The sequence below is a fragment of the Pteropus medius genome, unplaced genomic scaffold (genome assembly GCF_902729225.1).
Source record: "Pteropus medius unplaced genomic scaffold, Ma_sr-lr_union100, whole genome shotgun sequence".
NCBI classification, from domain to species: domain Eukaryota; kingdom Metazoa; phylum Chordata; class Mammalia; order Chiroptera; family Pteropodidae; genus Pteropus; species Pteropus medius.
This window is the reverse complement of record NW_024342468.1, coordinates 251346-268353: the sequence shown is the minus strand read 5'-3', so window position 1 is coordinate 268353 and position 17008 is coordinate 251346. Positions and strand designations below refer to the sequence as shown.

Here is a 17008-nt window from a genome sequence, read left to right as displayed (position 1 = left end):
AAAAGTGTTCTATAGCATCATTAACCAGTGTGAACTGCAGCCCAACAGCAGCAAAAGATACTCCCATATCAGGCATGGGGTCATGGTTGTGGTGAGGCTTGTTAAAGATTTTTCATTTAAAAAGGTAATTTGGAAGATAATCAGCACGATATAGATTTTTTATTATTCATTATAATGTAACGGTCACCTCTTAAATTAGAGTCAAGTATATCATACACTCAAACAAAACTTTATCAAGAAATATGACAGGATAAAATGGAATAAAAGAGATTTGTAATGTAACTGTACTATACTGTCTATAACAATGCTGCTAGGCAATATTCTGCTGTAAGACAGTAATGTTCTTCTCTCCTTTAGCTTTGATTCAGTTCATTCTTTTCCTCCTCATGGTTATGAAGGTAATGAAACCAGAATATTAAAAGGCATAGTTTTCATAGGAAAAGATGCTCAAAATCATTAGCCATCAGGGAAATGCAAATTAAAATCTCATGAGGTACTCATGAGAACGAAAATAAAAAATACTGGTAATACTAAGTTCTGGCAGAGATGCCAGAAATTCTGGCATATGAGGGTAATGGTGGAGACGTAAAATGACAGTCACTCTACAAAAACAGCTGGGCAGTTTCTTATAAAATTAAATGTACACTTATCGTATGACCCAGTAATAAACATGCCTAGGTCTTTACCAAAATGTGGCATGCAGGAAAAAAGGCCCCCCAAAATATATACAACCTACTCCCTGGTACCTGCTAATGCTACCTTATATGGCATAAAGGGGTCCCTCCACATGTCACCACAAGCGTCTTTATAAGATGGAGGCCAAGGGAGATTTGATTACAAAACAGGAGGAGAGTAACAATGAAAAAGATGTTGAGGAGATTCGAGAAAGGGGTCACAGGCCAAGGAATGCTGGTGGCCTCCACAAGCTGGAAGACGAAAGGAAGAGGCTCTTCCCTAGAGCCTCTGGAGGGAGAGAGCTCCTGTGACACCATGACTTCAGCACGGTGATACTAATTTCAGACTTCTGGCTTCCAGAACAGTGAAAAACAAATTTCTGTGCGTTTAAGCCACCAAGTCCGTGGTAATTTGTTGCGGCAGCCACAGGAAGCTAGTACGCTAAGTGAATTGAAAATTTACATTTACACAAAACCATACATGAAGATGCATGACAACTCTACTCACGACCATCAGTAACTGGAAGCAACCTGACATCCTCCAACAGATGAATAAACCAATGGTGGTACATCCACACAATGGGGTACTACTCAGCAATGAAAAGGAACACACTACGGCTATACGCAGCACGCGGATGGAGCTCAAAGGTGTTACATCAGCGAAAAAGCCAGTCTTATAACAGTTCCATTCATATGACATTCTCAAGAGGACAAAACGTAATGACAAGAACAGATCGGTGGTTGCCAGGAGAAGGGGGAGGAGGGAGCTGCAAAGGGTAACAGTACGAGGTACCAGTCTGGGATTCTGGAACTATTCTGTGTCCTGTTGTGCTTGGTGGTGGTTACACAAATCTATGTTTTATTTACGGTTTATTCTGTATCTTTTCTTACTTAGTCAGCACTAGCACAGTAACAAAAGAGAATAAAATAACTTTTGAGCTGAAGGAATTCTCCAAAGAGATTTTCACCTTCAGCCCACTTTCACTTCATAATTGAATACAAAGTTAAGGGTTGTAGAGTCAAAAACTGTTCCTATATGGAAAGAGCCTTAAAGAAATGCACCTGTTCTCTTCATCCCATGGCTAGTGAAGATGTTGGTGAAAAATAACATGGCCAACGACATAAGAAGAGAGAAGACTGAAAGCAAGAGCCAGGAAAACCAACCTCCAAACAACCGGCACAGCAGAAGATTTACTTTAGATTCCTTCAAACTGACGAGAGCCCCAGAAAGTCATGAGAATTATCCATCACAGCAAGAAAGGCCTGAAGGCCCAGACAGCAAGGAAGCCCTCAGGGGAAATCATCAGACCTGCTGATTTCATGCTCAGGGATAGAAAGATCTCCACGGCTCACATTCTCCTGTAGGAAGTATTTTAAAAAAAAAAAAAAAAAGTGTTTACAGTTCAAGCAGGGGTTTTCTCAAGAATTTTCCTGAAGAGTCGCACTCCAGTGTCGTCATACGTTCAGATATAACCCATGCATTTTGTAGATAACCCTTAATTACCAACACGGGGCAGCCCTGTGGCAAGTAAACTGCTCCTCACAACGGCATTACTCCGAGTTTATTTCTTAACCTTCCTCTGGTTTAGTCTTTTTGGCCTGCTCCTTATCACTGACAGGTATATTATTCAAGAATTATAAACAAGAGCAGCAATAATTACTATTGGTTAGGGGCTAACCAAGTGTCAGGCACTGTCAGACATTTTTTATTCATTATCTCATTTCATTCTCTCATCAATTGTGCAATCAAGATAAGTACTATGATTCTCATTTTGCAAATTGGAACCAGAGACTCAGAGCGGTTAAGAAAACTTACGGTACTCCCAGACCTAGCAAAGCATGTAGCACAGAGGATGTGCTGGACGAAGATCTACTAAGTCAGTGTTGGTGTCCGCGGTCACGCTGCTAATAAGTGGTAAGCTGGGCTCTGAATTCGGATAAAACCATGATTCCAACGTCTCCCGTCTCCCTGTTTGACCAGGAGATAAACACAGAAGCAGGAAATTGCCAAGGGACAAAAGGACTCCCATTCATTCTACAATCTGTACTTCCATTTCTGGGAAGGTTTGGTTTAATATATACTGCCTGCTGTCAAGCCTTACTTTTCCAGGTCCATTTTATTTATTCGATCTTCGATTTGCTGTTAGTACATTCTATTCTTTTAAAAAGAGGATTTTAGCCACAAACAAGTAGGAATTTAAGAGTTAGAGACAATTCTGGGGTTCCATGAAGTCAAAAATGTCAGATTTCGACACAGATAAACATTTTCCCCCATGCATTTCAAAGAACAAGAGCTGAGGTCTATTATCAAAAGAATTCAGCTGAAATCTGGGGAAAGAACTTTAGAATGAGAAATCTAAATGTGAAAATCATTTCCCCCTCACACTGAAGGTGAAATGGAGTTTCCTATGAGAAACCACACATGTCAGAAGGGAAGAAGGGACAAACAAGGAGGTATGAAGAGCTTTGTTATTTGATTTTTTAAACTTTTACACAAAATAGCAAATCGAAACAGCAGGGTGCTCTGCTAGGCAGGCCGGTCTAAAACCGCCCCACACTAGGTGGTTAGAAGGTTCCAAGGAAGGGACAACACCCTTCTCACCACCTCTATCTTTATGCACTTTGTCTGCATAAAAGCAAACAGGTGAAAAAATTCAACTCTAAAACTTCAAACACAACTTTAGCATATGTGTATATACATATATGGTTATGTATATATAATTATATTGTTCAAAAATTTTTTAGGGATTGTATACAAAAATACAGACTGTTTCTCTACATGACGGAAATTGCCAGAGTCTTAAGCTACAGAACCCCAAGCTTAGATTGCATTTTAGAATGAGGCCTGTGGCATTGTCTGGTAACTTTTAAAAGAATATGTCAAGGGCTCTGCACAGAGCCTGGCACGGAGAAGGCACTCAAGTAGCAGCTGTAACAGGCAAGGAATATATGACAGCACCGGGTGTCTAAGATGGGTTACTTACATGCAACCCATCATCTGTGAATCATGCAACATGCTCCAGTTTCCCTAACGTACTTCAGAAGATACAGAAGCCCTTTTGTGGAAAACGGGCCTCAACTTCCAGCCAGTAGAGACCACGTTTTCGATACAGTCATCAGTACTTCTCCAAAGTATGTCAAGAGAATGAGCTGTGCCGGGTTAATAAACGAAAAGCCATGTGTGCATCCCATCTGACTCACCGCTGAGCGGACATCCTCAGACTGACATCCCCCACAGCTGGAGTACACAGGTTAAGGGGTAAAAAGCACCAATGAGCTTCACAAATGGCCATCCTTTGAGTTCCGCCAAAACCAGGGACAACCAGTCAACATGCGTGACACTGTAACCTTGGTGGACCTGAAAATGAGCCTTGCACCACAACAAAGGACTAACTATTGCTATGGGGCAAAGGGCCGGGTTCCTCCCTCTGGATAACTGGCCTGTAAAGGGCACAGGGTTCCCCACCAGAGAAGCCCTGGGCTGGATGTAGCACAGCCCCCACGCACCGGTGCTATGCAATGGCAAGTAGCTGTGGCACCACCAATTCCAACCAACCCACCTTATCCCTTTTCCTCATCCTTTCGCTACATTCTTCTTTGTCATTATGATTTATTATTTTATTAAATACCTTATAAAAAGTCCAAACAGAAACACGCCCCCCTCCCCCACACACACCCAATCACTGTATTTTTCTTACCTCGCTCGTTTTCCTCTGTACTGGGTTGTAAATGCCTGAGGACAGGTGTGGTCTTGCCCTCTCCTGTATAACCCACGGATCTCCGCCAAAACGTGCACTCCGGCAAGGGAACTGATATTCCTGCTTTCCTCCCTCCACCGCGGGTCTGCCATGGCTTCTGTGGGTACTGGACAAGCCCCACGACTGCCACTCGGTGCAGAGCAGCCGACTGCTTAGCTTAGGAAATTTGTTCCGAAGCACGGAGAAGGAGTCAACCTCCAATCCTCCCCAGCCTTGCCATGAAAGGACATCCCAAGTGCAAGGCCATGGCTCTTCGGACTGTACATTTGTGGCCATCCATTAAGCAATTCATTACGATTTTACTGATAACTCTTCCACAAGCCAACTTAAATAAAAACTTCAGTTCCGTTAAAGGATTCTGTTACCAAGTCTTCCGACTCACCATCAACATCATGACTATACACAGCAACGATGGCGACTTGCACAGAGAAAAAGTTACACCAGGGTTTCACCAACTTATAAAATCTATCCAATAACATTGACTTAATAATTTGGAAACCTGGTTATCCAAATGTACCCTGAAAATTGCTCAAAGGACATCCACATTTTCCTCATTTTACGTATCACTTTGATAGGAGAGGATTCATTTTCATTTGAAGAGGAATTAAATTTGCACTGATCAAGCTGACTGAATTTCAGATTACCTTCTGAATCAAATCTCAGATTGAACAATATACAGAATTGTCTGTTGTTTTCATAAAAAACAATGTAGCTATTTTAAAAATAATATTCGTATGTTTCCCAAAAGCTTTCTCTACTGTACCCATACTTTAATTAAACTTAAAAATAAGCCCTCAAATAAATCTGGAAACACTATGCATTTAGTTGAATTGACAAGGGCATGATCATGAATTAGACAATGCCAAGAAGGATGTTACTAATTAAATGTCATACATCATGGCCCAGCCTAAGTAACATAAAGCTACACAATGGGGCTTACTGCTAACAAATCATGTAAGAAATACACCTTTCTGTATTTAAAGAGCTCTATTTTCACTGCTAGACTTTGAAAGACTCATAAATCACCAAAAAAGATACATTTCTCTAAGAAAAAAAATTTCCTTACACTGTATCCACTAAACAATAGATTTCATTTTGAACGGGAGGGGGTAATAATCACTATTACTGTTACTCATAATATCATGTTTTAATATTTTTATGTGCTCACATGCATCCAAATTGCCTCATCCCAGCAACTACCTCGAATGTATTCTCAAAAGAACCCCAAACTTTCCAGATGTGCTAATAATGATCAATTCTTAGTTTTCATTTTTCCCTTGTTAGAAATATCTGAAATTGTTACTGTATCAGATAACGTAACGAAGTGAACGTGACCGTCCGGGTGTTAGCTGTCTTACTGTCAGCCTGGGTGAAGAAAGGCAACTGAAAGTCAAACACTATCGTATGGCATTTCTTTCCCCCTTGGGCAATATTCTGAATGGGTCTTAGGACAAGAGATTCTTGGCGCTGGGACTTCTTTTTGGTTTTTCTCCTAACCGACCACCCTTCCTCCAGAATGGACAGTGTTCCGCGGTCACAGATATTTAACAGCAAGGCAGACAGTGGTCACAAGCAGGCTTCAAGGTAGACAATGAAACTGAGTTTTTCACCAGTCTTTGCTCCTTGGGCAGCAAGAACCAGCATTGGCACTTAGCAGGCTTTACAACCTGTCCGTGGCTTCCTTGCAATAACAGCCCTTAAACCACAGGTCCCATAGTCTTTAAATACGGCCAGGAGCTTAGCACATCAGCCTGAGGTGCCAACTGCAAGAACAAGCCAAGACCTAGGAGCAGCAGGAGGGCTGGCGCTGGCTAAGCCAGTCAGTCCTCTAGAAGAGGCCGGGCCCAGGCCACACCACCGCCTCGGGACCCATCTTTAAGGCAATATAAATAGCTTACTATCTCTAACAAGTGATATTATCACAAGGTAGTTCCGGCTATGTACCTTGGGGATAAAATTAGTATACTGTGGTAGGGAGAGGTAAGGATATCTTCATAAAACAGGATTTTGCCAATTTTGTAAAACAAAAACAACTATGAAAGTGGTATGTAAACTAAAGAGCAAAACAAATATAAGGAACTATAATATCATATGTTAATGGAATCTGCCATTTTTCTTTCAAAAAAGGAAAGGGGAAAAAACTGATCAGGTTTAAATTACTTTTTTCAGTGAAAACACTGGTGGCTCAGGTAGCAGTGAATCCAAATCAAAATGGCTTAGACAATAAGGAAAATGCATTCTGTCACCTAATTTGAAGTCCCGAGGTGACAGTAGCCCCACACTGTCCCGCAGCACTTCGGCTCCAGCCTGAGGCCAGCTGCCCTCATGGTTTAAGCTGGCTACCAGAAGCGAAGGCCGCCCCACGCCCAACACCAGGGAAGTAAAGGCCTTGATTCCCCTCAGTCTGGGTCAGTCTAGGATGCCTGTGATCCGCTCAGAGCAGCGATGCTCAATCCTGGCTGCTGTGAGAATCACTGGGAGAGTTAAAAACAAAAGACAAAACCAAAACAAGGAGACACCTGCAAACCTAATGGTTAGAGCGCTCTCCCTATTTCGGTCCCTCTCCTATGCCACGGTCCCCTCCCGCATTGCAATCTTCCTTTTGAATGAAGTCTCTCTCCCCTTACTAAACAACAGAACAAAAAACTGAGGTGCAGGCATCTCCCCAGACCAGTTAAATCAATCCCTGAGGGTGGGACCTGGACACAAGTCTTTGTAAGCTCCTGAGGAAATTCTAAAGGACAGTCGGGGCCGAAAACCACCCAATCAGCCCCACCCCTCCCCTCCCCAAGCCCAAGACGGGTTGTTTTTGTGAGATACAAAAGGGGTGAAGGGAGGAGGATAGTGGCTGCTCCGTGGGCAACCAACCGGCCCCGCACGATTGCCTGTTTAAGTATCTGGCACACAGAGAACCTGGTGAGATGGTTCACAGAAAGATAAACATGTATGTCCCTTAAGCACATTAAAAATGCCCAACCTCACTCATGACGGAGCTACTAATTAAAACCATACTAAGACATTACTTCTTATCAGACTAGTGAAAGTCTCAAAGTTGGAGAACACACCCTCTCGGCTAGGCTTCGAGAACGCAGCCAGTCTCGTGCCTTACCAGTGATGGGAGCATACACTCCTACAACCCTGACGAAGGGGACTGGGAAGTAACGTAGTACCTACATTAATATCTATCTATCTACCTACTACTACTAATCTACTAAGTAATATCTACCTGCTAATAACAATTACGAAATGCATTGACCCTTCAGCCCAACATCTGTTATATAATGCAAAATTGCTTATATTTGCGAAAAGCAACACTGGAACAATTAAAAAAAAATAACAAAAAACTAATAACACTGGTTTCCCAGAGGCAGTAGCGCAATGAAAGGGCCGAGGGCCCGGCGTAGGAGCAGCTTCTCAGAACACACGTTTATAATGCGGTCTTGCAGTTTAAATCAGAAAATGTATTGTCTATTCGAAATTATCAAATTTAATTTAAAAATCAAGTTTAAAAGTGGCAACGAGGCTCCCAGGGAAATTTATGGGATTTAAAATTTTTGGATTACACAATTAAATTCATTAAAGCATAAACAAGGTATGTTTGTTACACATTACCATCGCCGAACACCCAACCACCAAAGGATAAGAATATTCAACAGAATATCAAAAACATGTTCCACGAAATGGTTTAAAAAAATTAAAATTTTGATTAAATAGATTCTAAATCTAAACCCCCTCATTTCGTTGTGAAGATTTTCAAAAGGCATTAGTCCACATTCAGAAAGTAATGTTTTTGATAGAAAAAAACCCTCAAGCTATCAAGAAACACTTGATTTCAACCCTACTAGCTCTATAAGATCAGTAATGTAACCCCAAAAGCGCAACTTCACCTTCCTGAAGCACAGCTTTCTCTACTGAAAAACGGAAATGATGTCTATCCTACCTACACCACATATCCAAAAATTTTAAAATCTAGATGAAAGTACTTTAAAAATATTTAAATCTATACATATCCACAGGAGACACTGCAATTCAGGATGCTGCAGAATCACCAATAAAACCATGAATTACTAAATGATACTGCATAAGTAGAAAATACAGAAGTTTATGCTGAATCTATTCAATACCAAGACAAATCCAAGAGTTGTCTGTTTTGTTTTTAGATAAGCAAAATCATATGGTATTTGTCTTCCTTTGTCTGATATTTCATTTAGCCTATTACCCTCTAGGCCCATCCATGTTGCTGCAAATGGCAACATTTCTTTCTTTTTTATTGCTGAGTAATATTCCATTGTATATACGTAAACTAAATCTGCAATTTTTTGATTTAGAAAAGAAACAGAATTTAAAACTTAAAGACAAGTTAAAATCATTCCCATGCAAAATCTGAATGTTAACACCTCCCCCCAGCAAAAGATTAGAACTAATCCCAGATAAAAATGTAAAGTCTTAATCACATAAACTACTGAATATCACCTTACATATAATAAGACACATACATGGAGATGTCTCCCTTGGAGACATCATTGGTTCTCACAGCTTTAAATACCATCTATAACCTGATGACTCCCAGGTTCTCTGTCCAGCCTAGACCACTATCCCGAATTTGAGCTTGTAAATTCAACTGCGTATTTTGACGTATCCACCTGGATGCCTTACAGCAGCGGTCTCCAACCTTTGTGGCACCAGGGACCTGCGCTCCCGTGAGCATCTACTGCCTGCTGATCTGAGGTGGAGCTGAGGCAGTGACGCCAGCGCTGAGGAGCGGCTGTAAATACAGATGAAGCTTTGCTCTTGCTTGCTTGCCTGCCAGCCACTCACCTCATGCTGGGCAGCCCAGTTCCTAACAGGTCATGGACAGACACCAGTCCGTGAACCAGGGGGTGGGGACTCCTGCCTTAAAGGAATCACAGATGCAGTCTGCCCCCAAAGAAGCTCCTGATCGCCATACCTGCCTCCAACCCACATCCCCAAACCTGCTCCTCTAGTCTACATTTCAGTAAAACGCAACCGTTTTAGAGTCATTCAGTCCCAAAACCTTGGAGTCATCTGACTCCTCACACATGCCATATTTCACACCTATCCAAGAGCAAATCCAGTCAGCTGTGCCTTCAGCACTGACCCGATCACCACTGCCACCGCCCTAGTCCAAGCCACCACCATTCTCACCTAGATTAGGGCAATAAGCCCTAAGCGGACTCCCTGCTTCCTCCTTGGCTCCCCTTCAGAACACAGCAGCCAGAGAGGTTTTATTAAAGCATAAATCAGGTCCCGTGGCTCCTCCCTCAGAATTCTCCAAAGGCTTCCAAACCATACGAGTAAAAGTCAAAATACTTAAAATGGCCATCGAGGGCCCCCTTTTCTCCAGCCATTCTCCCTGCACTCCCCTCCATTTCATCTCTTACAACTCTCCCTCTGCCCCCTCTGCTCCAGCTACTCTGGGCTTTCCCCTGAACATGCTGAGCAAGCTCTGCCTCGGAACCTTTGCCCCCTGGTTCCCTCTGCCTGAGACGTTTTTACTCCATATTTCTATGGCTTCTTCACACCCCTCCCTTCTTCAGGTCTTTACTCATATGCTACCTTCTCAGTGGGGTCTCTCTAACCCCCTCCCAGCATTTCCTATTTTCTGTTATTTTTCTCCTCAACACCTACCACCATCTAACACGCTATACTCTGCTTACTTAGCTTATTTATGGCCTGTCTCCTCGCACCAGAATTTAAGTTGTAGGAGGGCAGGGATGTGTTTTTTATTCACTAATGTACCACCAATGACTAAAACACGACCAGGTACATGGTGTGTGCTCAACAAATATTCATTGAAGAAAGAAAGTAACACCGATGGAAAAACAGTTTACTAGTCAATGTTTTCAATCCTGTTTTACCAATTCTCCTAAAAGTGAATTTTCTTAGTCAAGCCACTGAAATTTGGAAGAAACAGACATGAAATCACATCATGGTTTCCTTTTTCCCCTACATATGACCAGCCCTTCTGATCCTGGCAAAAAGCTGCCGCGTGCCCATTGCTCTCAGATTCACCACCACCACCAAGCCACATTATTCTTGGCTTCCAGATTCACGTCTCATCTGACACTGTGTGACTGCAAGTTTTTAACTCCGACCTATATGGATGTTAACCAACTCTAGAAAGATCAGCCTATGAAAGATCAAAACCAATTTGTAACAAAGACTATGCTCATGCTCTCCTAGAAAAAGAATACCCAGGGTCCAAAAAAACTGATTTATAAATGTGACTTAGGCAAATTCCTTCATAAAAAGGTGCTGCAAAGAAGTGACTCTTTGGTGGGGCTGCCATCAGTTCAGTTTTTAAATCTCTTAAATCTTCGTATTTTTTGTATTACAAAGTAACACAAATTTGTTGTAAAAAGAAATCTGGAATATCACAAATGCAAAGTAAAAAGTCTTCTCCTATTCAATCTAAATTCCAATTCCTTAGCGATAACTACTTCAGTCTAAATCCCTCCACACTTTTTCTCTGCATGTACAAACAATTTTTATTTTACAAAAATGGGGCCATGCCATGCAGACTGATCTCCAAATTGCTTTTTTCCACTTACTACTACATGGACGTCTTTTAGTGTTAGTACTTTACGGTATGCCGTTAATAAACGTCCTTTTGTGATTTTCTTATAGGCTTTCCATAGCGGCGGTTCTCAAACATTTTTTTATCTCAGGACCTCTTTGACACTCTTGAAAATTATTGAGGACCCCAATGAGCTTCTGTTTATATAGGTTATCTCATCAATATTTATCATATTAGAAGTTTAAACTGAAAATATTTATTTATCCATTTAAAATAAACAGTTTTATTATGACTGAAAAACAACGGTTTTACCCTGCTTTTAGATAATTGTAGATAGTCTTCTTTGAAGATACACCAAAACTCGGTTAGTGGTTATTTCTTAAAGGTTAGTTGTGATATAGAATCTAAAACTGTTATCGATGAACTTCTGTATTCTGTTACATTAAGAGCTATTGCTTCATCTCGCACCTTAAATGGATCTCTTACCTGTGTGTGATTTTATAATATCACGTGTGGATCATTTAGAAAATACTGATTCACTGAATTATGTAGATCTTCCAAATAACACATTTCATTATAAAGATATCAAAATACCATATTTGTATTTGCCACCAATCTCTACAATGCAGTAGCAGATATGTTTTCCAAAATCTTAATTTTCACTGGAAATCTACAATTTTTATCATCGGCAACAGATAGTACCAGTTGTTTTCCTTGAAAGACTCCTTTATACATTTTTTAGTCTGAATAACTATAGTTAATGGGTTATAGTTTTGTGGGTCATAGTTTCAAGTAAAAATGATGGTCCATGAGAAAAGCAGCTAGTTTCACTTGCAATTCAAACAACTACCCCATTGCTCTTCCTAGAGATAACCATCATGCCTCGCTCAGAAGGCAACAGAAATGCATTATGCCCACTTCCCATTTCATCCCACAGAATATTAAAAAGACACACAAACCAGGACCAAGACTTAATAAAATTAATAAATTTTTGCTGCTTCATCAAGGACATTCTTAAGGAAAATTAAAAATTTTTAAGTTAATTTTCTTTTTTACTATGAGTGCATGGCACGAATATAATAGCTACTAGTATAGTTAGGTTCCACAGCCTTGATTCATGCTAAGGAGCCTACGTTACTTCTACATCATTAGTACAAAAAGTGCAAATGACATCTTAATACTGCAATAACGTGCAGTTTTAATCCTGGATCCCCAAAGGGATATCAGGGACGTCTAGAGGACCCTGTTCTACACCAGGCTGCTTCCCAGAAGTGAGATTACCGGGTCATTGGTATATGTACATTTTGAATTCTGATAAGTTTGGCCAAAGCTCTCCAGAAAGTCTGTACCAATTTTCGCTATCTAAGCCTGTGTGATTGTCACTAGTTAAAAGTGTAAATAATTCACTTTATAAATGCTGGATTTGCGCCACGTAAGAATATAACATATCACCATATTTGCCTGTCTAAAACCAATGCCAAAATATAACTAAATGTTTCAAGGCAAAGTAAAATCCAAGTACCCAGATTTAGTGAATATTTTTCTGTAAGAAAAGTGAAACCTCAACTGTCAAATGCAAGTTCACTGAAGAGACCTGTGTTTACTGTAGTCACCCATTGTTAAGAGGTATTTGTGATTGAATTTCAAAGTATATGCCCCTTGCACACATCTTACATCTGCTGATAGGGTGGGTGGACTCAACTGATATTTTATTATAAACTACACAGTCTGAAAAATGTCAGGCTGCAACGGTACCAATAGGACCCTAATTAATTGGTTCGCAGCCAGCCCCTATCATAGACGTCGGTCTAAGCTGACCCTTAGCGCGAAACCTTCACACAGAATTACTGGAAGTGAATAGTATAACGTGTACTGTGAGAATTCAAATGCCAATTATGTCCATAAAAATGTCAAAGACTACCTTTCTTGCCCCAAATGTCATCTGAAACAGGGAGAGAAAGGAAGAAAGCTCCATTCACGGGGAAAGGATTACTCTTTGTAGAAGATGAAGAACTAGAAGATGGGTATACTCAGTTCAGGAAGAACGCTGCTTCCCCACTCCATTTTTCCTACCTAACTCCAAAGTGCGTACTTTCAAGTCCTACTTACGACTGAAAAGGCTGAGGTTATTAGTGTCGACTAGGATCTGCGGCTCTTAAGCTTTAGGGAGCACAAACCACTCTCAGTATATAAAAACAGTAAAGGATCTACGCACCTGGGGTTGGACAAGTCTATGCCTTAGCTTAGAGCACAATCATGGACTATGGATCCTGGGAAACCACTTAAGTCCAACCTCCTTAGCAAACTGGAAGAGTAAAATGGCTTGTCCAAGGTCAACAGTCAGACAGAAAGGGAATCGGGCAAGAAATAAGCAACTCAAAAAATTTTTGAATAAAGTCTTACAGTCACCAAGTAACTTTTTCTCTACAAAGAAGCTAATACCGGAAATTAAGTGGTAACTACAGGAACAGAAGTTCTGAGTAGAACTAAAAGGTATCAACACAAGCACTGTTCAGTACAGTTCCTTATGCATTCCTAAAGCTGAAAGCATAAGGGAAAATGTGACCAGAAAGCTTGAAAAACACTCACCGTGTTCCACAAACACATTGCAGTGTGGACCCCCATGCCTCGATGATTCCTTCTTCCCTCCTCCTTTGATAAAGTGTAGGGCAGGCAAACTTGGCCTTCTTTGGTCCCCAAGAACTTTTCCAGGCTGCTGCCCCATAAAGTAACGATAGGCACCTCTTTCCAGGAGAGGGTTCCAGATCTTTCAGAATGGTCAGTGAGCTTAGAACAACTGTATACACGTATATGTGGGATTTCACATTCACTGCATCTCCACAAGTCAGTAATTGAGGTCAATCGCAAAAAACACCTTCCATAACAAAAGGAAGCAGTTTTTAGGCTGACAAATGTAAACAGGAGTTCCGATTACTTTCGCAGTTGATCGATTTGAAGTAATGTAATTGCAGGGCTACCCCCGAATTTCTTGATTTTAAGTGTCTTTCACTGGCTGATTAGCAGTCTCTTTCCTTTCAAGGAGAAAAACCGAAACAAATATTCACAAGGGATGCCGCAGAAGGGTCGGGAATACTGAAGTCATTTCGATTCCCACACATAAAGGAAATGCTGATCGTCTTTGGATGCTTCTGCCGAACTTTTCCTGTGGAAGTCACCCACTCCCTAGTTTCTTCCTCTTCCGACAAATTTCCTGCCGAACTAGCCGCCGCTCCTGCTCCTCTACCCTGCTCTCCGGAAAAGGACACGGGTCACCCAGGCTTCAGCGAGAGCTTGCCCTCCACTCTGACGAGAAGGAATGCATTGCCAGCAACTTTTAAGTCCGCTTTTTAAAAGGCCTGTGAAACGAGTCCAGACTTTTCCTTTGCATTAAAGTTTTTGGCAGGGCTGAGACTAGGGGGGCCGTAGGTGACATTGGGAGAAGTCAGGGCATTAGTGGCTCCCGGAGCAACCTGGGGGAAGAGGAAGCCGCTGACAGAAGGGAGGGATTTGAATGGGGGCTGAGGCCAAACTGGGGCCAGGAGTCGGAGAGAGGGGCGGCACCGGGGTGAGAGGGAGGCTGTCGGGGCGCGGCACGGGCGGCTTACTCGGGGGCGACGCTCCTCCACGCCTCAGGAAACAGGGTGTCCCAGGTCTGGGGGAAACAGAGACCACCACCAGGGTCCCACAGCCGGGGCGGGGCTGTAAGGGACGAAGGACGCTCGCGGCTCCGAAGGCGGGAGACGGCGGAGGGGGGAGGAGGCCCGGCCGCCTCAGCTGCCCCGAGCCCGGGGGTCTCTGCCCAAGACACCCCCTCCCCCGGCTCCGGACGTTGCCGCCGCCAGGCAGTCACATCCCCCGAGCTCCGCCGTGGGGCCCAGCCTCCCCCGGCAGGTAGGGGCCGTAGACAACGGAAGGGCTCCTCAGCCGCAAGACCCGGGAACCAGCTCCGGCTCCAGTGCTGGTCAGGGACGGACACAGACCCCCGCGGCCGCCATGATGGATTACGAGCCGCTCCACAACGAGGCCAGGCTCCGCCCCTGACCCCGCCCCCGGCAACGTCCGGAGCGCGCGTCGCGAGGACAGGAAGCCTCTGGGCGCCGCTTTCGGGGACGCCCCGGTGTCTCCCTGCTCTGGTCTCTCTGCCCTCCAGAACCTGGCCCGGTTCGACCTTTTAAACGTGGTTTTTCCGAGGGCAAGGTGAGTAGTAAGGAAGCACCCGCCTCCTCTGTACTACCATTGGTCCCCGATAATCCGGGTCAGGTCTCTCTCCTGCGTTCTATTGGTCGATGAAGGCAGGGGCTATAGCCCCCAGCCAACCGCTTTCGGCTCTGCCCGCAGGGTATGCCGGGAGTTGTGGTCCCGCGGCGCCCGCCCCTGTCCGCGCGCGCCCGAGACTTCTTGCTCTCTACTCCCGGCTCCTGAGCTTGGGTCCCGCCGTCTAGGGAGCCCGTGGACTTTCGCCGGCCTCGCAGAAGGCTGGCCAATGCCTCCCCTGCGCGGGTTGTAAGACCCGCGAGGAGCCAAAGCAAAGGGAAAACTGCGGATTGGATTTTCCCAGAACTGGAGTTGGATTACTTCCTTGAGTCTCTTTAAAGGAGAAAATCTGGTTCGCTCCTGGCAACCAAGGTATTTGGTGCCCACTCCCTGACCCCAATTTTCCACTTTTCCCCCAAGAAGCGTAAATATTAGAACTAGCGAAAAATAAATGACTAGGAAGCATCCGACATATTGCTAGAGAATTCATTGTTTCTTTGGGGCATCAGGAGCCTCACTCAATTAAAGAAACAGCATTTGTTTAACGCCTCTCCAAGGCTAAGCCAGGCGCGATCATAAGATGTTTGAGCGGAACCTTTACAATTAAACGACCTCATTTCACAGGTGTATACGATGAAAACATCCTGGTGTTAGCTGAGAAAATGCCCAGGTGGCTAGCAGGCCTACGGAGCTAGCCAGTAACTCAGACACAAACCCACACCTGACGGAACCCACCTTCTGCAACTAAAAATCACCCTGGTTCCCTATTCTTTACTCTCCGTATCTCCCCCAGAGCGATGCATCTACGTGACCAGGATGTACCCATTCCTGAGGGGATCCACTCATTACAGCGCCTACTCTACACCACAGTTATGCTTTTCATAAATTGTATCATCGCATTTAATCCTAACTATAGCCCAATGCAATATATACTATTTTCTATCATACAGTTGGGAAAATATTCAGAAACGTGACTTACTCAAGGTCACTTGCTTAGTATGTGACAAAGTCAGGGTTTGAATCTAGATTGATGTTGCACCAAAGCCCATTGTTTTTTCACTGTACCATTCATTATCAAGTAACTGTTGGCCTAATATTAGACAACCGATTTTTTAATAAGTTCTGATATTAGGGGGAAAACCACAGCTGCATTATAGGTCTCATACATTGTTATCTAATGTTATGTATTTTGGAAATATTTCTGCTGGATTGGGAAATGTTTTTATGTGAGCTTCAAAAAGAAATAGTCACCTGGCGGAAACAAATGTGAAGCATATGAAAATTTGTGCCCGAATTCAGAACTGATGTTATATTCAGATGTTAATTGGTTTAGCTTCGCTCTCACAAAACAATCTGGCTGACAAACTTATCCTGGCTTGTAAGTCACTCTTAAAACTTCAACAGCCTTGTTCCTTTACCCCTTATCTTATCCTGATTACTGCCCAAATTTTTCTTTTTGGAAACTTGCTTTTTTATTTCTATTCATGTTTTCATTGTTTTCTGCTCATCTTCATTCTTCATTCTCTAGTTTAGCTTAAAATCGAGCAATCAAATCAGAAACTCTAATATACATATTTGATAAGCAGTTATTGTGCCAAGCACTCCTCTGCGGGCACACACAACTCATACTTGTCCTCCCAGAGCACACAGGGAGTGACAGGAAATGAGCTAAATGAGTAACAGTCCAAGGTATGTTTCAGTGCTGGAAATAAAATTTCTGGACCCATATCCATTCACAGCAAGTCCAACCCATTCTCCGAAGGATTGTTCTTTTTAATTTTTTA

At 42.9% G+C, this 17008-nt stretch overlaps 1 protein-coding gene across 1 annotated transcript in view; it reads right to left on the bottom strand.

Moving 5' to 3' along the window:
- Positions 1–15127, bottom strand: part of ABL1 (ABL proto-oncogene 1, non-receptor tyrosine kinase) — a 115005-nt gene extending 99878 nt beyond the window's left edge. Inside the window, exon 1 of the mRNA XM_039862873.1 lies at positions 13560–15127. Within this exon, the coding sequence (XP_039718807.1) occupies positions 13560–13695 (136 nt within the window). The 5' untranslated portion in view covers positions 13696–15127. The remainder of the gene's footprint in view (positions 1–13559) is intronic.
- Between the last annotated feature and the right edge of the window lie 1881 nt (positions 15128–17008).